This window comes from Labeo rohita, chromosome 17 (genome assembly GCF_022985175.1).
Source record: "Labeo rohita strain BAU-BD-2019 chromosome 17, IGBB_LRoh.1.0, whole genome shotgun sequence".
Lineage (NCBI taxonomy): Eukaryota > Metazoa > Chordata > Actinopteri > Cypriniformes > Cyprinidae > Labeo > Labeo rohita.
In genome coordinates this window covers 30952808-30979545 of record NC_066885.1, presented here as the reverse complement: position 1 = coordinate 30979545, position 26738 = coordinate 30952808, and the positions used below count along the sequence as shown (strand labels likewise).

At 42.3% G+C, this 26738-nt stretch overlaps 1 protein-coding gene across 1 annotated transcript in view; it reads left to right on the top strand.

Annotated features, from left to right (window-relative positions):
- The first annotated feature begins 598 nt into the window (after positions 1–598).
- LOC127180151 (b(0,+)-type amino acid transporter 1) overlaps positions 599–26738 on the top strand; it is a 54376-nt gene continuing 28236 nt past the window's right edge. The window contains exons 1-3 of the mRNA XM_051134118.1: positions 599–1423; positions 18473–18606; positions 18777–18906. Coding sequence (XP_050990075.1) covers positions 710–1423; positions 18473–18606; positions 18777–18906 — 978 coding nt within the window. The 5' untranslated portion in view covers positions 599–709. The remainder of the gene's footprint in view (positions 1424–18472; positions 18607–18776; positions 18907–26738) is intronic.

The following is a 26738-nucleotide window of genomic DNA, read 5'->3' as shown; positions in this document are numbered from 1 at the left end:
CGAATCATGTCCATGTTTTTGTGTGTGTGTTCACGTAGCTGATGCAACAAAAGTCATCCAGTGTCATCTCATTCCGATGAAGCTACAATTTTTTTAAATTTCAAAATGACCAAAGAGGCCCAGAGGATTAGGGGGCTGATAAAGACAAGAACACTCCCTATCATGATATCCCGCAAAAAAGAGAACACACCCAGAAATTGCATCAGCTTTACCCTCATGCTTACACGTTACAAAATTTTATAACTGTGCTTCCTTAACATTTTACACTAAAAACAACAAATGATTTCAAAATAAAATACCTTCAAATGAATATCAATAGTTAATAATTCAATCAGTAATCTAGTGCAGGGATCCACTTTCCTGCAGAGTTCAGCTTTACCCCTTCTCTTGGAAGTCAGTTGCCCCTTTTGACACCTTTGTGTTGATGTAACCTGTTTCATCAGATGACATATATGAACTTGTATTCTTTACCACATATTAACCTCAAAAACTTGATTAAAGTGTAAAATTTTAGTCTGGAAAAGGTAAATAAACAGCCAGAGACCAGTATGATCCACAGTCCTGCTCTAAGTGCAATTGCAGTCTTATGTTGACCGCAATAGAGTAATGATTACCTATTTGGATTTTTAAGTGTTTTACTTTGTCCTCTTCATACTGTCCATCTAACATCGACCCAGAAAGACGCAGTCACAGTCTGCATTTTTCCATTATGGCAACTGAAAAGGACAATTCACCTAACAAGCTAAAACTGAAGACTGAAGTAGGGCTGCTGGGTGGAGTGTCTCTAATCGCAGGTGTTATGGTTGGATCTGGAATCTTCAGGTCTCCTCAATATGTGCTGCTTTATATTGGGAGTCCAGGTGCTAGTCTGTTAATATGGGCTGCTAGTGGAGTGTTGGCCATGCTAGCTTCTTTGTGCTATGCTGAATTAGGAACTGTGATCCGTGAATCTGGAGGGGAGTATATTTACATCTTGCGCACTTCAGGCAATATCATGGCTTTTATATGCGCCTTTACCAGTAACATTGTGATGAGACCAACCAGCATGATTGCAGTGGCACTTGTTTTTGCCCAAAATGCCCTTGCACCTTTTTATAATGATTGCCCACCACCAAATGGAGCAGTAAAATGTTTGGCAGCCCTAGGGATTATGGTATTGACAGTTGTCAACTGCTTTAATGTGCGCTCCTCAATCAAAGTCACAGTATTATTTACAGCTATGAAAGTACTGGCACTTACAGTAATTATGATTGGAGGAGTTGTGCTACTTATTCAAGGGGACACTTCCAACAGCTTCCAAAACTTCTTGGAAGGGACCAAGCTGAGTATCAGACCCATGGGAATAGCATTTTACCATTGTTTGTGGTCCTATGATGGTTGGAATACTTTAAACCATGTTACAGAGGAGATCAATCATCCTGAGGTAATTATGTCCTTAATGTTTTCCACTGTGACAATAGTTTTTGCACACAAAGTGACAATTTTTTTTTTTTTTTTTTAAAAAGAAAGAAAACAAGAATATTATATATTAACATTTTCATAGCAAAATACAATACAGTGTATCCTGTTGAAAATAGAATTCCATGTTAAACCATTCAGAATCAAGGATCTGTAAGTGCATTATGCGGCATTATTTGTAAAAGATGTTTACGACTAATCCTAGAGCATTTCAGTAGACTCATCAATAAAATTAATAAGGTTGTAAAAATTTAGTCTATTTACCTATATTAAAGTTTTGGTGTATTCTACATTGTTAGTTTAATTTAGAGAGCAGGTTGACAACCATTTAGAATAATAAACATTTTAATTTGTATGAATGGCAGTTAAAGCATATGTTCAGACTTACACACTGTCAATGCTTTCATAAACACTATAGCTACAAAAATGTGAATGACTAGTGAAGATATGAATACTGACTTATTTTCTGTTCAGTGACAAGCAGGTGTTAAAAACAGATTCTTTATAACAAGTGTCAACGCAGGTTGTCAGCAGATGCATCCAACACAGGCTGGGGGACTATATGATGCAATGGGCTCACAGTTTCAGGTGAACAGGGTCCAGACTGCATTGGCACATTAACTGTCAGCATTAACTTGAGTTGCTGGCTGTATGGGACATGGAAGACCTGAGTGGACTATCACCAGCAGTTATAAACACCATCACTGAAGCCAGAGTCCCCACTACTATGCAGCTGTATGCTTTGAAGTGGCATCTTTTCTCTGCTTGGTGTTCTTCCGGAGGAGAAGACCCACAGAGAATATCGTATAACCCCCTGGGACCTCTCTTTAGTGTAGTAGGCTCTATAGATGTTTTTCCTGAACGCGGAAGTCACGCCTGACTTTTAAATTGAAAAATGCTTTGCATTTCTGGTCTCCAGTGTTTCTAGTCAAATTAGCCTATATTCTGATTTGATAATCTAATGTTAAACCTAGTAAAATGTTTTTAAAAAGCAGATGGCTCCATAGCACCATCACATCCTCAAAGTTTAATGAGTGTGCAGATGACACGTTATAAACAAATGGAGGCTATTTCAGTGGGTTTCTCTGGAAACCGGAACAGAAGAGCATCCAGTCGAAAGTTAGAATTCGTAATGGCGGCACTCTTCGTTTACTCAGGAAAAAGGTCTGTAGAGAACTCCCATTGAGCCCTTACAGTCAGTTGAGCTTAGTGTCCTCTCCTTGACTATGTGCCCAAACTTCTCACTACCCTTTTCATGGACAAAGTAGTGAATCTGCAAGCACTCCTTCCTGAAGAGGCAGACCCAGTCCTTTTCCTGTTGTCTCCAGTGCCTACTTTGTACATTTGTCTGGACCGAGAGCTTTAGATGCTCAGAGCAGCTACATAATAAATAATAATAATATAGAATTTATGCAAGACTTAATAACAAAGAGATGAATTCTTGCATAAAAAGGCATTCGTTTTCTTTTGAGCAGTTTACTGCGCTTGCTTTAAAAAGCTTTTCTCTTGTTCAGTAACTTTTTTTGTTTTGTTTTCTTGGATCATTACAAGATTTATAGGCAACCTCTGTCATGCTAATTTGGAATAGCACAGTTGGTTTTAAATAATCTAGTTAATTTTAGTAGTTTTTCTAGATTAAGCCTACTTCTAGATTAATTTAAACCCTGTCTGGGGAACTGGCCTTTAATGTGAAACTATGTGCATTTCATTCATATTCTGGCCATCTGCTTGCCATAGTACTTTTATATTAATAAACTGTATATCGAATTTGGTCTTTTACTGTTATAAAGCATTAAGCCATATAAAGTGTTTATGGTTTTCTATGGGAGGAAAACAGATATTGTGTTTTGTTCATATTCTGCTGTTCTGCATGGCCATGGACTTGCAGGTGTTGTTTTTTTTCTCCTACAAGTGCATTCCAGGACTCTGTACATTATATTACTTTGAATTAAGGTACTTTGAATTGTTTAACCACCACAGCTTGTCTCCAGTGGCAATGCACACAATTTGTGTGGATTGCAAGTGATGTCGCAGGTATCAGAGAGTGCAGTTGCTGATTGCAAGTGATGTCACTTGCAGAAGTGTCTTAAGAGTGCATGTCTGAGAGTCTAAGTGCAAATCTGCAGCCAGACCCTATTGAAACTCATAACACAGTTCAGCTGTTTGTGGTGCTTTGGATAGGGACTCTATATGTGTCACTACGTCGACACAACATTGAGTGATTGACAGATAGGGAACGTGTTAGTTACTGTTGTAACCTTTGTTAAAATAGATGTTGTGTCCCTCCTGCCACAACTGAACTGAACTGCTCACTAATCTGGCCAGGACACAATCTCGGCTCCTTAGCACAAAACTGAAGGAGTGCCACCTCCTTTTTTAAATTCTTCTTTATTTCCTGAATGAGAGCCAAAACAGAGCCAAATGGGTTTCTTAACTTCCTGTTTTCTTAACCAAATCACCTTTTGTGTGAAAAGTGACTCTGTCTTGCCTTGTGTCCCATCTTTCCACAATCAATCTGATCTTTTTTTTTTTTTTTTTTTTTCTCCTATCAATGCCTCGATATGTGACCTTTCCACATGCGTAACAGACAAAGCTTTGGTTAAGTCATTGTCTTGACAATTTCCAGCAATGTGACCAGCTTTTGTACATGCATAGCATAGAATTGCACCTTCCTCTTGCAAATTCCTTTGGTTTATGATGGAAACCATTACATAATCTAGAACATTCTTTCCCACCAAAGGCACACAGCAAATCTGAAAGTGTTAAATCTCTCAGTGTTAAAATTAACACTGAGATTTATATAGACCCACACCAAAGTGAGTTAAACTAACTACCTGAAAGGGCAGCATGGCACATTAAAACTTCTTGAGAACTTACTGGGTGCGCAGAGCAGGCAGAGACTCATGTGTGTGCAGGATGCAATGGACAATCAGAAAATCCACTCACCTCTCGAAATGTTATGCATTCTGCAACCACGCACGCAGCAGCCTATTGTTTTTAGTAAAAAAAACAGTGGTTCGTGAATGTTGATGCTTTAATAACACATATTTTATCGGGAGCGTTTATGCTGGGATGTTAGGCAACACACAAACTTACTATTTCACGTAAATTTCGTGGATGTGCAGAATAAAAGTAATGTAACTAGTAATGTAACTAATTACTTTTGAAATAAAGTAATCATAACAGTAATTTGATTACTTTTAAAATGAGTAATCAGTAATCAGTAATTTAATTACATTTTTAGAGTAACTTGCCCAACACTGCTGCCCAGTACACAGTGCATACTGCCTACTATTTTTTGAAGAATAGTGTGTGAAACAGTATACAATAAGCAAAATATTTTCAGAGTAGTATGCTTGGCACATGACAAACACTTAACATTAATTCAGCACAGCTGTCAAGGTTGTTACCTTACAAACAAATGCGCTTTCTTTTTACAAAGTCTTGTTAAGGCTTCATACTAGTAAACAATGGTATATTGCCCAACTGAACTCATTTCATAGTTGATGAACTTTACATATTGGACAGAACTGCAAATAATGATAAATTCTGTTTACACTAAAATAGCAGCATTTTCTTTAGCACGTAAATAGTAGTTAGGTGGAAGATATTGATTATTTTAAGATATTTATTGTTCAGTACATTATAAAACAGTATGCAATAACATATTAAGTGTAAATTATCATATAATGAATGCCACTTTATTGGCACAAAAACCTCCCTAAACCTACAGCTAAGTATAACTGTATTATTAATGAGCCGTTTTATTTCCACTTTGGTGCCTACATACAAAAACGACAACAGTGTTGGCCGGCGACAGCCTATGACGTCACTTCCAGAGCAACTCGTCACTGCCTGTGCATTACTACCAATGCGACCACCAAGGTGGCCGGGGTTTTAACCAACTCAAGAAGGGTACGGGCATAAGCGCGTGAATCCCTACCATAAAGGATTTTAGAATGGATGCAAAACGCAGGTGCATTCCATACCACAATGTGAATTTTAGAAAAGTGCCCAAAGGTTTGTGTGTGCACTTACCATAAAATGGATTTTAGAAATACCGCTTGGAAACGGTGTGCTAGTAGATGACCTCAGAATAAGGGGAGCACTGCAGGCATTCCAAACAAGGCTTCAAGGGGAAGGCAGTAAGGGCGTACCTCAGTTGCCTGGTTGGGGAAATGCTCAGAGCAAACCCTCAAGGTGAGGGGAGCATCGCTATACCAAACAGACAGTTAGCCACAGCTAGCTGTCTGATAATACTGCCATGGAGCCGATACACTTAACCAGCGTGAGAGGTTAGTGCGTCGGGACAGGGTTCTAACTCCCGAGAGACAGGAGGAACACCTGATCCGCCCAGGGGTGACAAGCTCTAAGAGACCCTCCCGCAGCGAAGGGATCATCGTCATGCCCTGTCAAAGAGGCCTTGGATGTGATCTGATCACAGGATATCAGATATAACAGCAGAGACAAATCCATCAACACTGTATGGCTGCATAGAGAGCAGCAGCAACATCCCCAGCCCTCGGGCTGTGTTATGGGTATTCTCTTGAGGGGGCATAAGCCACTACCAACCCAAGCAGACCTGTGCTTACTATCTCGATAGAAAGCATGGGCCCCGTTCTAGCAAAGCCCGCAGAACCTCAAGAACAAGGGCCTAGACTGTAGCCAATGCTCCTCAGAGCACTCAGAAGGGTTCACGCAGAAACGCCTTCCACTCATACGTTGGTGAATAATAGCGTGGTCAAGCCCACTCCTCGAAGGGGCGACTCACTAAATCACCAAGATGGTATGAGGATAGGTCTGTATTATGATTGGGTGGATACCTTGAAACAGGAAGCCCCTCAGGGCAGGACACAGACAGAGTGTCTCAGTCAGGTGGCCTCTAAGGCACGCGTGTCTAGCCAGGGATGTCCAGGAGCATCCTGCGAAAAATAATTTCCAAAGAGCTTACCTGGTAGGAGGACCGAAGCCCTAGATGTAGTGCTGTAGTGGGGACCTGAAGGCCAAGAGTGGCCATGATCGTTTCGAGGAGGATATGATGAAGGCGGATCCAATTAGACAAGCAGACCATAACCATAGTCAAAGACCAGAGGGGGGTGCTCGAAGAGGACTTATCTAACAGAAAGAGAAATGCAACAGACAGTTCCCAGAAATACAGCAGAAGAGGCTAGACACATAATGACAGGGTCATATACACCCACCATGGTTCCCACGCATGACTCCAGTTAGCTGCGAATGCGTTGTTAATGCCGCGAGAGGCGAACACACTCATGCAAATTCGGGTATACTGTGAAGAATTACCTCTCTTCTTTGCGAATGCATCGTGATGAGCACATCCAGTTCCCTCGAGAGCTGGACACACAGCTCTTTACCACACACACACAGCCCGCAAGCTTGTGAAAGTGGGTATGAGAGCGTGCCTATCTCTCGCAACAAGCAATGCGACAATCTCATTCAACTCCCTCGAGAGCTGAATTTCATTTACTCCTCACCATACATGCACAGCCCATGAGCTGTATGAAAGGTGCAGGTATCAGAGCGTGCTTGCCTCTCGCAAGAGACAAGCAAAGAATAAAATGAATGTTGTGTTCTACCGGTGTCCTTTTATACTGTGGTCGCACTGGTAGTGACGCACTGGCAGTGACGAGTCACGCTGGAAGTGACGTCAAAGGCTGTCGCCGGCCAACACCGTTGTCGTTTTTGTATGTAGGCTTCAGACATGGGTCACGGAGATGGCGTTCCCCACAGCGACCCCTAGAGGATGCAGTTCGAGTTCCTTGAAAGGGAAATGTGTCTTTTGCAGTGATGTTTATGGCAACAAGGCATTGGTGGGTGGAGTTATTGTAAATAGCCTCTGCCGACAAATTGGTCTATTTATCCTTAGATAAATACACATACATGTTTTTAATCATCTCTGTTCCTTGCGGTCATCCACCATTAATCAAAATGGAAATAATGTGCAAGAACCAGAAATAGTCATCATTCAACATATCACCAGTGTCAATTATGTTAACTCGCTGTAATAACACTGATTCTCAACACTGATTTACACTGCAAGTGTTCATGTCGTTCAAATCAACACCAGAATCAACACTTTTTTAACACTGGAAAATCAACACCAACAACTTTAAACAACACTGGAATTTTGCTGTGCAGCAACTGGATATCTAGATCGTACAGCTTTCATTTGACTATTTACCAATGAAATATTGTTTCATTTTGGAAATGATTTACTCTTATGGTGGATTAACATCTACATGAAGACCAATGGCTTTTCACATGTGTGAACTACTCTGTGCAATAAATGCAGACTTAAACATTAGGTTTTGTTTAGTTGCATTTGGCACACCATTTTAAGATTTAAACATTTCCCACAACATAGATGCAAATGTCATAGGATGCTTCCCAGATGCTGTGTTTATATATATATATAGAGAGAGAGAGAGAGAGACGGGCGGATCCATATGCAGAGCATTATTTAAAGACAGTCAAAAACAGGCAGGGTCGAACACCAGCGAACAGATATAGCACAGGCAAGACACAAGAGCAGTCCGGTAAACAGATGATGGTCGATCGACGGCGAATGTAATCCAGGGGGCAAGGCAAACGGGTATTCCAAACAGACAGACAATAGTCTAAACGAGGGGCGAACAGGACAATAGTCTAAACTGAAAGGACAAGACAGGCGATAAATCCAGGGCAGGCTGCAGACAGACAGGATGAGATAAACCAGGCTAGGATCAAGACACAGATAACAGGCAAAGAACAGGACTAAACTAGACTCAGGAAACTCAAAGTGGCTCTGCATTGTAGCTATCACTAGGAGAGTGATAAACACTATACAATACTTAGCCCTGAATGGTGGTTGGGGCCTTGTATGTATACTGTGTGCAATTGGCTGCAGCTGTGTGCGTAAACAGTGAAGTGGAGCATGGGAAATGTAATCCAGGTTGACATGTAACAGTCAGTTAGTGTGAGAGTCAATGTAATAGTAAGGCAATCTCTGGTGGCGGGCAGACCGAAGACCATGGACAAGATTTGTGACATATGTATAGCTCAGAGGTCGTGTTAACCGAAAATTGTCCGTCATTGACAGATTTTTTTTTATCAGTGACAGAAAAATCTGAAGGCTGTCTGTCACTTTGACAGATTACACTGAGGGTGATCTATTAAAATTTCTGACTGTAACTCCCACCCCTGTCCAGTTGGTGGCGAGTGTGCTCCAGTGTGACAGCAGAGCATGGGATACAGAACAAAAATGAAACTGTCACGAATCTTTTGCTATGCGTTATTATTGCGTCAAACAATTGAGATAAAAATATATAGTTTGTCATGTATTTATTGAGAAAAAAAATGTCCAGTGTTAAATATTTGTGTTGCAAAAGTATGTGAATCTCTAGGATTAGTAGTTAAATTTAAGGTGAAATTAGAGTCAATTTGTTCAGATGTGTTATCAGTCAAAAGGATGACTATCAGGTGCCAGTGTTACTATCAGTGACTATCAGGGCATCCCTGTTTTAATTAAAGAACAGGAATCTATTAAAGTCTGATCATGTTTGTAGAAGTGAATCATGGCATGTGAAGTGAAGTGAATCATGGCATGAACAAAATAGATCAAAATAGAATTGTTGTTGCTCATCTGGTTAGAAAAGGTTACAAAATCATCTCTAAAGAGTTTGGACTCCACAAATCCACAGTCAGACAGATTATTTACAAATGGAGGAAATTCAAGACCAATGTTACCCTCCCTAGGAGTGGTTGACCAACAAAGATCACTCCAAAGCAAGACTTGTAATAGTCTGCAAGGTTGCAAAGGACCTCAGGGTAACTTTTAAGCACATAAAGGCCTTTCTCACATTGGTTAATATTAATGTTCATGAGTTAATCATCAGGAGAACACTGAACATGGTATGAATGGCAGAGTTGCAAGGAGAAAGCCACAACTCTCCTAAAAACAAAACAAAAAAAAACAAAAAAAAAAAAACACTGCTGATGGTCTGCAGTTTGCAAAAGATTGTGTGGACAAATCAGAGGGCTATTGGAGAAGTGTTTTGTGGACGGATAGATGAGACCAAAATAAAACGTTTTGGGTTTAAATGAGTGTTATGTTTGGAAAAAAAAAAAAAAAACACTTCATTCCAGCATGTGGACCTTATTCCATCTGTGAAACATGGTGGTCGTAGTATCATGCTTTGAGCCTGTTTTGCTGCATCATGGCCCGAATGGCTTGCCATCATTGATGAACCAATCCATTCTGAATTACCAGCAAATTCTAAAGAAAAATGTCAGGACATCTGTCGAAGAACTGAATCTTAGAAGAAAGTGGGCCATGCAGCAAGACAACGACCACAAGCACACAAGTCATTATATCAAAAAATTGTTAAAGAACAAGGTTAATGATTTTGAATGCTTGAGTCCGGACCTTAATCCAAATGAAATGTTGTGAAAGGACCTGAAGCAAGCAGTTCATAGGAGAAAACCCACCAATATCGCACGGTTCAAGTGTTTCTGTACTGAAGAATGGGCTAAAATTCCTACAAGCTGTGCAGGATGATCAGTGGTTACAAAATACATTACCTGCGGTTCTTGCTTAGAAAGGGGTCACAGCAGATACTGAAAGCAAAAGTCGTTCTCAGTAAAAATATTCTCAGTAAATAAATGACAAAGTATATATATAGTATATATAAACTCGGGGCACCATAGCAGTCCATTATATGGAGAAAAATTCTGAAATGTTTTCCTCAAAAAACACAATTTCTTTACAACTGAAGAAAGAAAAACATGAACATCTTGGATGACAAGGGGGTGAGTACATTATCTGTAAACTGTGTTCTGGAAGTGGACTTCTTCTTTAAGTGTCCCCAACTAAGCAAGCAAAAAGGTGACAGTGGCAAGGAAACCAAACTCTATTGGTGACAGAAATGGAGAAAAAACACCTTGGGAGAAACCAGGCTCAGTCGGGGAGCCAGTTATCCTCTGGCCAGACAAAACCAACATGGTGTGGTTTAATTCCAGGTTGCAACACAAACAATCATATTCAGAATTGGATTGTGCATGTACAGTGTAAAATGTTTATTGTCGTCAAATTAATTTCAAGATTTAATTTTAAAATTCAAAGTATTTTGTACCCTGCTGTAAAACTAAATGCAGTAGTTTTGCAGCTTACTGTATAAAAAAGTACTGCATTATACTGTTATTGTTCAGTTATTGTATTTTATTTATTTTTATTTTAATAATAATATAATAAGTTTAATTTCTATAGTGCTTTTCTAGAGATCAAAGTGCTTTACAAATGAAAACATGGACACAACAAAAACAAACAAACAAAAAAAAAAACAATACAATACATATATCAAACATCACAGGCTATCATGGTATTGGAATTAAATGCATAGTCCAGGGTGAGAAATATCTGACCAAAAGTCCATGCAGCAGGAACAGTAGAGTAAAAAAGCAGAAACCTAGTCCCTCATGGAGCGCCACCCAAAGCAACCTTTTTAAAGGTTAAGTGCATCTCCCTAACCTTACCCTAGAGTTGGTTCATAGTCTCACGTAGCCAGACTGAAGGCAGAAGGTTTGGGAACCTTGGCCACTTTGAATGGCCAAGGCCCACCCAAGAGGCCATTTGACTGACAAGTAAAGCCAATCACATTCTGTTTTGTGCCAAGTCATGTTCAGGGGTGTAGATACCGGTGTGTAAAACTCGTGAACGTATTTTAAAGATTTTGTGCCGTAAACAGTGTAACATTATGGATAATAAATAATCTGTCCAAAACCAATGTTATGGTTATGGGAGGAATGTGTCACAACACACTGTACATCACACTCTGCTGCGTATCGTATGCGTATCGAGTCTGAATTAAACATTACAGCAGTGGAAGGAAGGTCACCTGGTCGATGAGTTTTGTTTTCTTTTACATCACGTGAATGGCCATTTTTACATGTGTGCCATTTACCTGGGGAATGATAGCATCAGGATGCACTGTAGGTCAAGCCAGTGGAGGGAGTGTGATGCTCTGGTCAAGGTTCTACTTCGAAACTCTGAGTCTGGCCATTCATGTGGACATAAATTTTACACATGCTTCCTACCTAAACATTTTTGCAGACCAGGTAAACCCCTTCATGACAGGGGTGTTCCCTGGTGGATATGGCCTCTTCCAGTAGGATAATGTACCCTTCCACACTGCATACATTGTTCTGGAATGGTTTGAAGAAGATGATGAAAAGTTCAAGGCGTGGCCCTGGCCTCCAAATTCTCTGTATCTCAATTCATTTCAGCATTTCAGCAAATTTTCCTTGTACGTTATCTTGCTCTCTTATTGGCTGTAGGTCATCACCGATGTCATTTCCAGTCAAAACACATTTCAGACAATTAGACTCTGGGTCACAGATAGGTCCAGATATTTAGCCTGCTAATCATTTCTTAGGCATTACTCAAGTTTACATGGATGTAGTCAAGCTGGCTTTCCCTGCTGCTGAGAAAGCTGGTGCTAGAGGCATCTACTTTCACCATGAAGAGCTTATAGGGATCTGGGAGGACGAGGAGTGGTGCTGAAGTAAATGCGTCCTGGCGTCAGTGTTCCAGGATAGAGACTTGGACCTTCCTATTCAGGAGGGAGGTTTTTAATGGAGTGTTGATAGAACTATAACTTTTGCTAAGGGAACAAAAAAAGTTGGCAAAGCCCAGAAAATGCTGTAGAGGTCCTTGATGGTGAATGGAATGGGCCTGGAGTGTATCCTGTTTTACCCCTTATGCATCTGAATACTGAATTCACTGATGTTGTAGCCTCGAAACTGTGTGGTGGGCTGGTGGCTTTCAATAAGTGGATGTCATTTATGTAGATGATCCTGCAGCATTGAAGGAGGTCCTCGAACACCTCATTTATGTAGCCCTGAAATATGGAGGGGATGTTAATAGTTGAAGTGCACATTTTAAGGTAGGGTTGTCTGTGAGACAATGAGGGGATAGAAGTAATTGGAGTAACATTGGAGATTGCTTGCTTATCATTAATGGGTTTGTTCACCAAGTTGTGAGTAAGCATTTTATTCTAGCTACATGCCTTTCTTTTTTTTTTTTTTTACCAACACTTCAATGGGGGTAAGTTTCATCAAAAAATCAACATGGCGATTTTGATAAAGAAGGCTGAAAAAAAAAAAAAAAAAAAAAACTATGTCCAGATCGAATTAAGAATGATGATCAAAACATGGAGATGGAGTAGATCTTTTCCATCCATGCTCCCAAAGCTTGCATAGTCCTACACTATTTCCTGGGTCTACATTTCATTTAGTAGCATTAGGTGGTTTTGAGTATATGCTGTTTAATGTTTGATGATCATGTTATTTTGCATATGCATCTGCTTACATTTGCTGTTGTTTATTTCTGGTGCTTTTGTGCCTGTGTTCTGATCTGGAGATCAAATCTGTGCTCTTTCAAAAGATGTGTATTAGCACCCCCCACTTGTATACCAGTGAAAACACAGAAAGCTGGAAAATTTGTGAATGCCAAGTAAGCTTTTTCTTATCACCTGCCCATTCAGTGCTGATAGTTACTGGTAAACGAACTTGGCTTGCTGCCCTTTCAAAGGAAGCTTAAATCTGAGGCTCGTCTTCAGCACAGAGTTCAACTCACAAAAACTATTATTATTATTATTATTATTATTATTATTAAAATCAGTTTTGCTTCCCACATAAAGTGCCAAAATGCAAAATGTACTTTTAAAATGAAATAACAAGCATATTATGCCTATTTACTATTGTAAAATGACTAATAAAATAAATTCATGCAGCACGTCTCTATCCATTTACAGATCACTCCTCACTCCTGAAACACTACTATTTGAACTATTTCAGTGTGGTGCAATCTTGCAGTAATGATTAGACAGCTCTGCTGCTTAATGATTTATTTCATAGTGGTTTAACTATCCTGTAATAGAATTGTGCTAAATGTGTTGTCTACTTAGTAAGTCTTATGTTGTCTAAGTGCAGTGTTGGGGAGTAACTAGTTACATGTAACGGAATTACATGAGTTGCCTGAGTTGCGAGGAATTACAGGAGGCCTCAGCCTAAGTGCACCGCGGAGGAAACGTGTAACAAGGGGGTTTTTACCCACGGAAAGACCACCAAGAGGGGCGTGGTAGGCCGCAATGGCCGCCACGTAGACCTTCAGGGTGGAGTGGGTTAACCCTGCGGACAGCCGATCCTGCAGGAACTCCAGCACTGTACCAACTGGGCAGTTAACTGTCCGCACCAAGAAGTGAAGAGCCTCCACTTCAAGGCATACGGTTTCCTCGTAGAGGGAGCTCTAGATTGGAGAATGGTCTCCACAACCTCAGTTGAGAGACCGGAGGCTAAGAGGTGCGCCCCCTCAGAGGCCACACCCAAAGCTTCCACAGCTCCGGCCGGGGGTGAAGGAAGGAACCCCCTGCCTGTGAGAGGAGATCCCTTCTGACGGGAATCTCCCAGGGAGAGCCTTCGAGGAGGGAAATCAGGTCCGAGAACCAAACTCGGCCCGGCCAGAACGGCGCTACTAGAAGAAGGGCCACCCCGTCCCGACACACTGTCTCTAGAACTCCCGGGAGCAGAGCGATCGGGGGAAAGGCGTACAGATGAAGCCTCGGCCACGTCTGTACCATGGAATCCAGCCCCAGAGGAGCTGGATGAGTCAGAGAGAACCAGCGGGGACATTGCGCATTCTCCTGAGTTGCGAAGAGGTCCACCTGAGCCTGGCCAAACACTCTCCAAATCTGCTTCACCTCATTGCTCTGTAATAAAGAAAGCACACTTTTCTTGGCGTTTAGTCTCAACCCCAGCTCTTTCATGTGAGTGTGAACAACATCTCAATGCCGAACTGCCACCTGTTCCGACTGGACCAGAATCAGCCAGTCGTCGATGTAATTGAGTATGCGGATGCCCTGGAGTCACAGAGGAGCCAGAGCTGCATCCACAGACTTCGTGAAAGTGCCCGGGGAGAGTGCTAGGCCAAACGGAAGAACCTCAGAAAGCAAACCTCAGGAACTTCCTGTGATGTAGAAGGATGGAGACATGGAAGTATGCGTCTTTTAGATCTATCGTGACAAACCAGTCCTCAGACCTGATCTGAGACACGACTTGATTGATAGTGAGCATCTTGAACTTCAGTCGCATGACTGAGCGGTTCAGAAGACGCAGATTTAAAATGGGACGCAGGCCCCCATCCTTCTTGGGAACAATGAAGTACCGGCTGTAGAACCCAGACTCTCTGTCGTGAGGAGGGACCACCTCGATGGCCTCCTTCCTCAGGAGAGTGGCTACTTCCTGTTCCATTACCAGACCCTGCTCGGGGCCCACCAGAGTGGGAGAAACCCCGTTGAACGGCGGAGGAGGAGCGCCGAACTGAATGCGATAACCTCGCTCTACAGTATGCAGGACCCATGCAGACACATTGGGCAGTAGTTTCCACGCTGCCAAATGATCTACTAAGGGAACCAGTCTCTCGGGACTGGCCTCTGGTGTTGTTTGAGCCGCTAGTACAGTGTCCTGTAATGGTCTCCCGGCAGGAAGCACTTGTACTAGCAGCCCCAGAGACCCCCTTGGGGGTGGCGAGCTCCCCAGCTCCACTACGTTTCCGGGTGGAGGAAACTGAGGCGAACACTCGCTGGAGACCACTGCGCCCTGAAGCACCGGCAGGGTTAGCGAAACGGCCTCCTGAGGGCACAGGGGAGAGGCGGACACCAAATAATGCGGTGCACCCCGCTTCTCCCCAGATGGGGCTGCCCTCAGCAGTCCTGAACTGTCAGTACCGCTTAGTCGAGGACTTCTTAGACTGAAGCACGACCCTCAGCTCCGGCCTTGCCTTAGAAGTCCCCAACTTCGAGCGCCGCCCGGCTCGCTCTCGATGGGGAGGAGTGCGAGAGGCGACGCTCTGTTTTTGAGTCTCCCGATGTGAGGAGCTGGTACATGGCCGACGCTGCTCCCGCCCAGCAGCCCCCTGAGCTGGATGACGGCGAGGGAGGAACCGCTGGAACGCTGCCGCCTGTTTGCGAGCCTCCTGGTATCTGTCGACGACCGAATTGACGGCGTCGCCAAACAGACCAGAAGGTGACAGCAGGGCGTCCAGAAGGAAGACCCTGTCCTTTTCTTTCATTTCAGACAGGGTCAACCAGAGATGTCTCTCCGCGGCCACAAGGGCTTCCTTAGTGGCGCGGAGAGACAAATCAGCGGTCCTCCTGAACTCAAAGATATCATTATCTTTGATCTCTTCACCTTCATCCAACTCTTTTAGCAGGTCAGCCTGGTACGCCTGTAACACCGACATGGTGTGCAGACACGCACCAGCCTGACCCGCAGCTGTGTACCCCTTGCCCACCAATGCTGAGGTGACTCGCAGCGGCTTGGAGGGCAAGACCGGCGCCTTTAGAGACGATGCCGAGCCAGGGGACAGATAGCTGGCAAGCGTCTGTTCCACCCGAGGCATCGCTCTGTACCCGTGCTCGTCCATCCCCACCACATTGCCGTAACTGAATGAGGCAGAGCAGAGAAAGGACGAGCAGAGAAGGGTACATTCCACGATTTCGCCACTTTGGTGTGGAGATTGGGGAAAAAAGGAAGACTCCGGCGTGCTGAAGGTGGCCTAGACCGCAGGAAGCGCTCATCCAGTTTGCTTTGCTGCGGCTCAGCTTGTGACTCAGCGGGCCAATCAATGTTGAGCTTGGCCACGGCGCAAGTCACCACCTCCAACAGCTCCTCGTATTGGGGAGACTGAGGTGCAGACACCTCATCAACGCTCTCCACATCAACTTCCTCGGAGGAAGATAGGTGGAGCGTTGAGCCCATTCCACGGGGGAAAGAAACCGCAGAGCGGGCTTCCGATCCCACGGAACGGGCAGCGGATCTGCTGGGTGAGGAAGGAGATAGGGGGTCACCCGTCTCCATTCTCTCCAATAGATCCGGTTGCGAACCCCATGAGTGCAGCCACCGCTCTGCCTCGGCGGAAGCGGGACCAGACCCGCGAGGAACGCTGGTGACACTGCGTGCGCCGCTCCCAAGCAAACCACGCATAGGCTGTGTCTAACCCCGCTCGTGAGGTAACGAGAGCAGGGAGGAACACACAACCTATAACATGGCTTGCTAACAAACTTAGTCTTTTCCCAACACTGTCTAAGTGTACACCCTGCTAAATATTCAGGCACAATTATATGAACTGTATGCGCTCACACAACTGTTTACATAATGTTACACAATGTTATTTATCATGATACACACATATAAGGGATAGGTCTACTAGTAAATACAACATATTGTGTAGCAGTGTTGGGGATGGAATTATGTCATTTAATTACAAAATAAATGTAACTGTAACCTGATACAGTTGCTGAAAAAAAAATAATTAAATTACAGTTACTTATGAAAATGATAATGATTACAAATGAATATTTTCACACACATACAGATTTGATTAATTTCTTTCCAAAACTGCACTGACTGCTGTAAAATGCAAGACAGAATTTTCAGGAGTTTAGGACACAGAGTAGGACAAATGCTTATTCAATAACAGTTTTATTTCCTAGTTGGGTTTGTGCATATGTTTTATGCCTCCCAAGGCATTGTTAAATGCCAGTGTCATAACTATGTAAAGTTTTGATTTCAAAAACAGTTTCATAGCTAATAAATTATTACGATTTTAAATCTGTACTTAGCCTCAGAACAATCTCAAAGTAAAAAGATGTGCTAAAGTCTGTGGTCTAATTTTGTGGCGGCTGTGCTTTAAAATTAAATGATTATAATTTTAATTCAAGTGATGAAAAATTTTGAAAGCCTGACCGTAATCAGTTTTAAGTACTGTAAGGATAGCCCTGCCAGCTTTACTGTACTCAAAAAGTAAGTTACATAGTTAGGGTTAGTTATATAGTTAAATAGTTACACTACTTTTTAAATAGGGTAACTTGTAATCCGTAACCTATTACACTTCCAAACACTTTTAAGCTATGAGACCTTTACCTGCCAGTGTAGATTAATATTCAACAAGAACCTTGAACTTCTTGAAGCGTTTCTCTTTCTTCGTTTTATCCTTGTCAGAATCAAAGATCTGAGGCACAACGGACTTCTTTTTACATTTCAGAAAAATGAAAAAAGCAGGAAATAAAAAATTGACCTTAAAACAGGAGTTGGGCCTCACCAGTGCTGTATCTTTGGTTGCAGGCTTCGTGATAGGTTCAGGAATTTTTATGTCTCCACAGTTTGTACTGGCGTACGTTGGGAGTTCAGGAGCAAGTTTGATCATCTGGCAGGTGTCGTATAGTATGCATGTGTTCTGCTTTGTCATATGCTGAGTTGGGAACCATTATAAGAGAATCAGGGGGTGACTATAGCTATATCCTATGAATTTATGACCTTGTCCTCCATTCTTTCTGGCCTTTACAACCGTGTTTGTGATGAAGCCATTTGGGATTATAGCTGGTTCCCTGAGCTTTGCTAAGTATGCTGTGGCACCATTTTACCCAGGCTGTACACCTCCCATACTAGTGGTAAAGTGTATTGCTGTAGCATGTGTGTTGGTGATTGCAATTGCCAACATGCTGAATATACGTTTTACCATGGCTACTCAGGTTGTCTTTATGGTGGCAAAATGTGTGGGTCTAATGATAATAGTTATTGGAGGAATAATAACACTTCTACAGGGAAACTATGGAAGCTTCTACAATCTAGAAAGTGCCTTTGCAGACACAAAGCTTGGCATTAGTACCATTGGAATGGCACTGTATCAATGCTTGTGGTCATATGCTGGGTGGTACAACTTAAACAATGTTACTGAGGAGGTGAAAAGGCCGGAGGTGAGATTAAGTCCTCTGCAATGTCATTATTATGTGCAGTGTTTACATAAATAAAGTAAGCTGAATGTATAATTAATAAAGTAAGTAAAAATAATAAAGTAAGTCATTATAAAATTAAGGTGATAAATGTGGAATGTGTCACAACTGCAAAATTCTAGTATTTATCACTATAATCCTTTTATTATTAAAATGATTTTGTCTTTCAGGTGAACCTACCAAGAGCACTGATGATAGCTATTCCCATGGTAACAATTCTGTATCTACTGGTCAATGTCAGTTATCTAGTTGTCATGACACCTGCAGAGATGATATCATCCAGTGCAGTGGCTGTCACTTGGGGGTAAGGATCTGTACAATTAATGCTGTACAATATGTCTTTTTAGATAATTTACGTGTTATGTGCTCACAAAATGCTATGTTGTATTGTTATTTTACATAATCTTGATATTCATGTTGAGACAGGGATTTTTTTTCTATGATGTGCACACTCTTATTTCTTTCTTGCAAAAGGAATAAAGTTTTAGGAGGATGGGGCTGGGTGATGTCTGTTGCTGCAGCATTCTCAGCCTTTGGTTCTCTAAATGGATCATTTTTCAGTGGAGGGCGAGTGTGTTACGTAGCAGCGAGAGAGGGACACATGGTAAGAAACTTGCTTTGGAAATAACAGTTTGAGAGACACATGTTAGTCTGAATATAATGCAGAATTTGTAAATATAAAGATGATATTGTTTACCAAGATGTACTACTTATAATTTGTGACAATGATAATTTTTCTTCATACTTTATCTTACACTCCTTTTATCAAAAAAAAAAAAGGATTGTTTCAGGAAATTCACAGACTTAAGCTACATGGCACAAGCTGATTGGATCATGTTGCATATGCAGCCACTGAGCTTGCTGCTCTACATTTAAATGACTGTTTACCATTTACTAGAGCAGTTCGCAGCACACTTTCTGAGTTACTTTGAAACCCTCCACCTTCCCCTGCTCCACCTATATAGATCTGCTACGGGTTATTGTTTATGCTACTTGTGCAGCAGCAGTATGTCTTAAATATATAACATTTCATCGTAGGATCTTCAGGTTACTTCGACTGAAGCGACAAACGAGTCGTGCGGTTACATGGTACTGTGTCTGCTTAACCCTTTAGGTACCAGATTTTTTTTTTTTTTTGGAAAAATGCTGGATTTTGACACCAAGATTTCAAAAGCTTATGGCTTGAAAGGGCTTAAAGATAGAGATATACTGTAAATTAGAAAAATGTTGGGCATGACCGAAAGTTTATGTTGGGAGTAAATATATTCATTGAATTTGCATATTATGACTTCATCTGGGGCGGCCATCTTGAATTTCACAAAATTCAGGAAATAGTAGATATTGAATTGATGTTTGAACTTTTTTGCTTTTTTTTTGTGTTTTTATCCTCATTCCAAATGATCAGAAAAGAGGAAACCAACAATAAAACAGAACAAAGTACTAAATTATTACTATATAGCATAGTAATATATATCCCACGCACAGCTTGGCCACTCCCACCTCTTTGGAGTGTTGGATTCAGAGCCTCTGGATCCAGAGAGCTAGTGCTACTTCCAGCCCCACGTTCACCCCTGCCACCCCCATCCCCGTTAGGCAAAGGGTCAAAATGATCGCTTGTCTGTGTTTTATTGTGGTGTCACACCCGTTGGGCCTGTCTGTGCTTCGTTGTGGTGTCACACCCGTTGGACAAAGGGTCAAAATGATTGCTTGTCTGTGCTTTGTGAACACTCTCGCCTTGCACGACAGCACCATTGTGCTGCAAAGATGTACCAGGAGAAGCGTGACCGTTCGTCATTTCCAAAAGGCAAATATTCCCCTTCAGAGTCAGAATCGGCGAATAACATTTGACGTTTTGTTGCAATTTTGCGACATTGGCGCTTAGAGGGTTAAGAAGCTATGGGGAACCATTTACAATCCTGCCCGTGCCTATGCGCTTTCTAGCCCTAGCACCAGAGGGGCTACAAGGGGCCAAACTATCTGCAGGAGTCCTGTGGATACAACAGGGCCAAACTCATTGAGGTCAGCCCACCAAGTTCCCAAGGGATTTGTACACCCTCGGAACTCATGCCAAGAGTGTACAGGAATGGAGTACTGCATTTGTAAGAGTAAATCCAACTTAAGCAGAGAGGACCGGGGCCTGTAAGGTCGGGACATCCAGACTGTAGAACCTGTCAAATATGGACGGCGAGGCCCAGCCAGCCACCGCACAAATTTCTGCAATGGGCACACTGGTAGATCAGGCCTAGGACGAGGCGATACCTCTAGTCGAGTGGGCTCTTACTCCCATGAGGCAATGTAGGCCCAAGGACGAGTATGCCAGCGTAATCACCTCAACTATCCATTTGGATAGCCTCTGCTTCATGAATGGAAGTACAGCCACCAAAGCATACAAACAGCTGCTCCGATTGTCTGAATGAAATGGAGCGCTTGATATAAGTCCTCAAAGCCCTGACAGGGCAGAGAAGATTAAATTCCTGGTCTTGCTCAGAAGGAGGAAGTGCCAAGAGAGCAATCACCTGGGCTCTGAATGGAGTCGAGAGCACTTTAGGTACATAGCCCTGCCTTGGCTTTAAGATGAATTTAGAGTCATTGGGCCCGAAATCTAGGCAGGCTCACAGAGAGTGCCTAAAGGTTACCCATACGTTTTACAGACACTAGTGCTAGTAGCAGAGCAGAGGAAAAAGAGCCACATCCATGCACTTCGTAAAAGTGCTGGGAGCCAGGGATAGACCAAAAGGAAGGACTGTGTACTGATATGCCACTCCCTCGAAAGCAAATCTCAAGAATCGCCTGTGGTGGGGAGCAATCTGGATGTGAAAGTAAGCATCTTTCAGATCCAGTGAACAGAACCAGTCCCCTGGGCGCACTTGAAAGAGGATCTGCTTCAGCGTAAGGATTCTGAATGACCGTCTCATGAGGGTGTGATTCAGGCGTCTTAGATCGAGGATGGGTCTTAGACAGCCATCCTTTTCGGGAACGAGGAAGTAGCAGCTGTAGAAGCCTGACTTGCTCTGAACTGGGGGGACTGTTTCTACGGCTCCTTTTGCCAGCAGGTTCCTACCCTCGGTGCGCAGGACTTCTGCGTCCTTACCCTGAACCGAGGTGAAATGTGGGGGTCTTCGAGCAAATTGAAGTGTATTATCCCCAAAACCCAGCTTGACACTCCGGGGATGGCTTGCCAAGCCTCGGCCTGTGAGGCAAGTGGATGGATTGTCTCGAACAGCTGACAGCCCAGCGTGGGCTGAGCATCTGAGGGCGCAGGCTTCATGGGCTCTTCGTCGGCGCTGATCATGCCCATGCTGGTCGTGCTGGGCTCTGCAGCTCAGGAAATTTGCTCTTAGAATCAGAAGCAAAGATTGCTAGATGGCGCTTGATATAGATGGCGGCAGGGGATCGAGTGAGACCGCAGCTGCTGCATACGCTGAAGGCAGCAAGAAGCAGCAAAGACAACCGAGCAGGAACCAAGCTTGATCACGGTGAAGCTTGATTGCAGAGCGAAGACTTGAGTCCAGTAGCGAAGATGTAGAGTCATCGCTTCAGTTAAAGTAACCAGAATATCCTACGGCGAAATGCCCTCTTATATAGCCAGATGCCCCACCCTCTTTGGCGGGTTCTGGCGGGCTTCATCGCCATAGGCTTGTGCGGCTCCACCGCTGAGCCATTGATTCGTTTTTATCCACTGCATGAACCAATGGCCATGCAGTTACACTGCTTTATTGAAAAAGGCTTCAGTCTCAGATAGTTTTTCCCCCATGGCGTCTTAAGCAGATGCAGTACGAGTGAAGTATCGATAGGGAACTTGACATTTTAGCCATTGATCAAATGCATTGCAGTCGGCCAAACATAAAAGTGCATAAAACACTGCTCAATTTATGATAAGAGTTTGATATCATGGATAAGAGTTTAGCAACCAAATGTTACATGGCAAAAGAAATTAAACATTTGGATGTCCATGAGAGAGGCTTGTGAGCCCAATGCCATTTAGTTTTGCTTTACTCATTTATTCAGTTTAGCTTGACATTTGTATTCTGTATTCACTATAGTCTAATTTGTGTTTTACTTTATAGTTTAATATAAAATGTTATAGCTACTAATTTTTCATTCTTGTTCTGTAATACCATTCAATTTAAAGGGTTTGTTGTGGAATAAGGAGAAATAAATAGGCTTCCATTTCATTTGATTTTATTTTTTTTCGGGAGAAACTGTATAAATTAATCCCATTGTTTGCAAATATAACCTAAGGTTAAAGGATGTTTCTAGAGTAAGATCAGTTTCTCTTTCGTGAGTTTACTTCCTCATTTTGGCAGGGTTTTGTTTCTTCGTGTCATAAACTCTTTCTACCTATTAGATTGTGTTTTATTAAGGTCTACACCTACACCAACCCTAAACTTAGCTCTTACTATAATACAAAAACAGTATTATTATTGTACGTTGTGACAAAAATAAGCACTGGCTAATATATGAACTTAAGTTTAGTGACATTTATAAGCATTCAAAATTACATTAACAAATAAATATGTAATTATTGTATATAATTTCTGTTAAAATCATTTGTAGATTTTTTCACATTGAAAGTTTAACGGCATTTGTAAATATTAACTAATAATCTGTAAAACATTATATAATGTTTATTAATGAAGCTTTTAATGATTGTAAACCATGTCAAAATCGTTTAAAGACTTTTTTTAAAAAATGCATGATCATATGAATTGAAAGCAAAAAGTGTCCATGTAAACACTTCATCAGTCCAAGTGGCAACGTAACAGCTCGTTAATTCTCGTTAAATGTTTGTGCAATGATGAGATGGACAAAGTTAGCCGATGCATGTCATTTTGATCTTTCGTGCAGATAAAAGTTGTCAGAGTTACAGTGCACAAAACCCCCTGGGTGGACTTACTTGAATGAAATTAAATAAAAGCAAAATCTAACGTTCTATCCTAAATTCTTCCTCCATTTTTTGAACTATGCAGAAACAGCAAGAGTGCATGTCACACAAACACGTTTTTCCGAACTACACTACTCATAATGCATTTCGCGACTAAAACAACCGTAGATAGTGATCTTAAGCAATAACTCTTTTTCTCCCCTTCTCCCGCAAAACTCTGTCATTGATATGACTGTGATAAGAATGTGCTTCTACGATACAGGAGAGAACCAATCAGCTGTGCCATGCGATAATGATTATGTCAGTTAGACTTATCAGACTGTGCCATTTAGAGTTTTAAACCAGAACTTCGTATTTCATCATTGATTCAGTGATGTCATCGTTCAGCTCAGTTCAGTTCAAATAGTATCTGTGCAATAAAGTTGACAATATGGCTGGAAAATAAGTGTCCCCAACTAAGCAAGTAAGAGGTGACAGCAAAAAATAAAAAAAGGACTATAATGCAATAAGAGCTCGCTCAAATACTGAGGTTGTAAACTATTCAGGGCTTTATAAGTAATTAGCAAAATTTTGGAATGTATACAACGTTAGGGAGCTACTGACATGATGACAGAACCGGGCAAGCAGAGCAACGTATTTCTGATGCTGAAGATAACATTTATCTTTGGCTAATATCCAGAGTGAGCACATTGGAAAATACTGTTAAAACGCTTTTAAACAAAGTGGAAGATTTGGAATGCAGAAGCCAATAGATCAACGTAAGACTCGTGGGTCTACCGGAGAAAGCAAAGGGCCAGGACATGGTAGCATTTGTGAAGAGGTTGATACCAGAGGAATGGAATCACGGGAGACCTTGTTAATTGAGTAGTGTAATGAGTGGAGTCAGAACAACGGAGTTGGGAATCCAAACGCAACACTTTAATTACAGACGTAGTCAAGACAGGCAGGGTCAAACACCAGCAAACAGTATCATCAAAGAATAATCCAAAAGCGTAGTCCGAAAAACAAGCAAGGGTCAGGGCAGGCAGCGAATTATCATAAAACTAGGAAACAATCAGGGTCAAAAACACAAGGGAACTAGGAAACACGGAAAGATAAACACAGGTACTAGGAAACGGCGATACAATAATCAGCAAACTTAAACACTGAACAAACGGCTTATATAGAAGACCAGGAGAACACATGAGAACACATGACAAAACCAACCAATAAGAATCAAGACACATATCAACAAGGAACCAATCAGGACATGACACACAAACAAGGGTAGCACATGACGTGATCACATAAGGGGCAAGGGACACATGGTAAATGGAGTCCAAGAAGCAAAGGCAAGAGTCCAGGGAGGATTGCCCTCCAGTTGAGATCACAGGCACTCCAGCAGGCAATCGTGACATAGCCCCCGACAGAAGCCCACCAGGGTGGAGCAGATGGAACAGGAGCCCACCAGGGCGGAGCAGGCGGGCCAGGAGCCCACGAGGGTGTTACAGACACACACAGCATGGACTGGGACCTGGGGAAAACAGGGACAGAAGAGGCAGACAGAGCAACAAAAAGAGAGGCAGGGAAAACAATAGGTCTCTTAGCAGTCTCTGTGGGATCTGAACAGGCAGACAGCTTGTAGTCGATGTGCCTGGCTGAGACAGACAGGGCAGAGAGTTCTATGACGGCCTCAATAGCTGTGACAGGACAGGCAGAGAGTTCAGTCATGGCCTCCATGGCCAGAACAGGACAGACAGGGAGTTCACAGCAAATGTCCCTGGCTGTGGCAGTCAGGGCTGAGAGTTCATAGGTAGCCGCCATAGCCAGGACAGAATGGACAGAGGGTTCATACACGGCCTCCGTGGCCGGTTCAGGACCAGGCGGGAGTTTGCAGACGGCCTCCATGGCCGTGACAGAACAGGGAGAGAGTTCACAGAGTCGTGACGGGACAGGTTGAGAGTTCTGCAGCCGGAGCTGCCACCTCTGGGGGCACTGGTTCAGACTCGTGGACAGACGAGGCCTCTGGAGCAGACTCATGGACAGACGAGGCCTCTAGAGCAGACTCGTGGACAGACGAGACCTCTGGAGCAGAGTGTGCAGCGCACAAGCACCAGATGGTGACCGCCATTAAAGAAAGAACAGCTATGGGTGGCAGGATCTCTATAATGATTGGGCATTCTATAATGAATGATGTGTTGAGACTCTGGATGATCAAACATGACGTAACAAGACTTTCAGAGACCAGCTCAGATGTGACTTGGCTCATGAAGATCAGCGGTGACTTGACTTGGCTCATGAAGATCAGCTGTGACTTGACTTGACTCGGGAACAGCAGCTGTAACTTGACTCGATTCAGGAACAACAGCTGTAACTTGACTTGACTGACGGACAACAGTTGAAACTTGACCTGACTCAGGAACAACAGCTGTAACTTGACGTGACTCAGGAACAACAGCAGTAACTTGACGTGACTCAGGACCAACAGCTGTAACTTGACTTTACAGGAACAAGAAGCAAAGGCAAGAGTCTGAGGAGGAGTGCCCTCCAGTGGAGATCACAGGCACTCCAGCAGGCAATCGTGACAAGTAGGCTCACAGAATCGGCACTCTGACAAATATCGACTCGTGAATGACACACCCGAGAACACTGATTATGAAGTTCTTGAACTTCATAGAAAAGGAGTGAGTACTAAGCACAGCCAGAATCATAGGGAATGTTCTTTACAAAAATGAACATGTCCATTTTCATCCAGACTTGGTATAAGGTGTTTTTTTTTCTTTTTCTGTTTCTTGTTGCATATGTGTTTGTTTCCATCAAAGTATTTTATTTTATCCAAACAAATCTTAAGGATATGTTATATAACTAATGTCTAGTGGTTTGAAGGTGAAATTCACCTCATGGAACTGTAGGGGTTTAAACTAAATTACAAAGGTTAAATAAGTGATGAACTCGATAAAATTCTTGCAATCAAAAATAATTTTCTTGCACTACAAAATAAAAAATATAATTAAGGACCCTGCAAGTAGATATATCATAGTTCAGACTATGCTATTTTTTTTAAATATATAAATCTGATAAATGTGTATGGAAAATAAATTAGCATTATTTGCAAACAACGTCATTTTGTTCCTGAAAAATTTAAGTAGCTCCTGGATCTTATTAAAACTTCGGAATGAACAATTTGATAAATATATATAATATAAAGTTAATCGCTCCAAATGATCTATAATGTTACTTAACGAATCAGAGAGTCAAGTCAAGTCAAGTCACCTTTATTTATATACCGCCTTTAACAATACAGAATTGTGACAAGGCGGCTGTACAGTATTAAATAGGAAACAGTACATCAACAATGCCAAAGGCAACACTAAACACTCACTTTATAGGTAAAGGTAGTTAATCAAAAACAATAAAATAAAATGCAATATTGTGTTAAGAGAAAGTGTCCCCAACTAAGCAAGAAAGATAGCCAAGAGGAACAATAGCCGAGAGGAACAATAGCCAACGTTATGCTTCTATCTTTAGTTCAACGGATAATTTTACATATCTGTGTATATGTCCATGAGGTG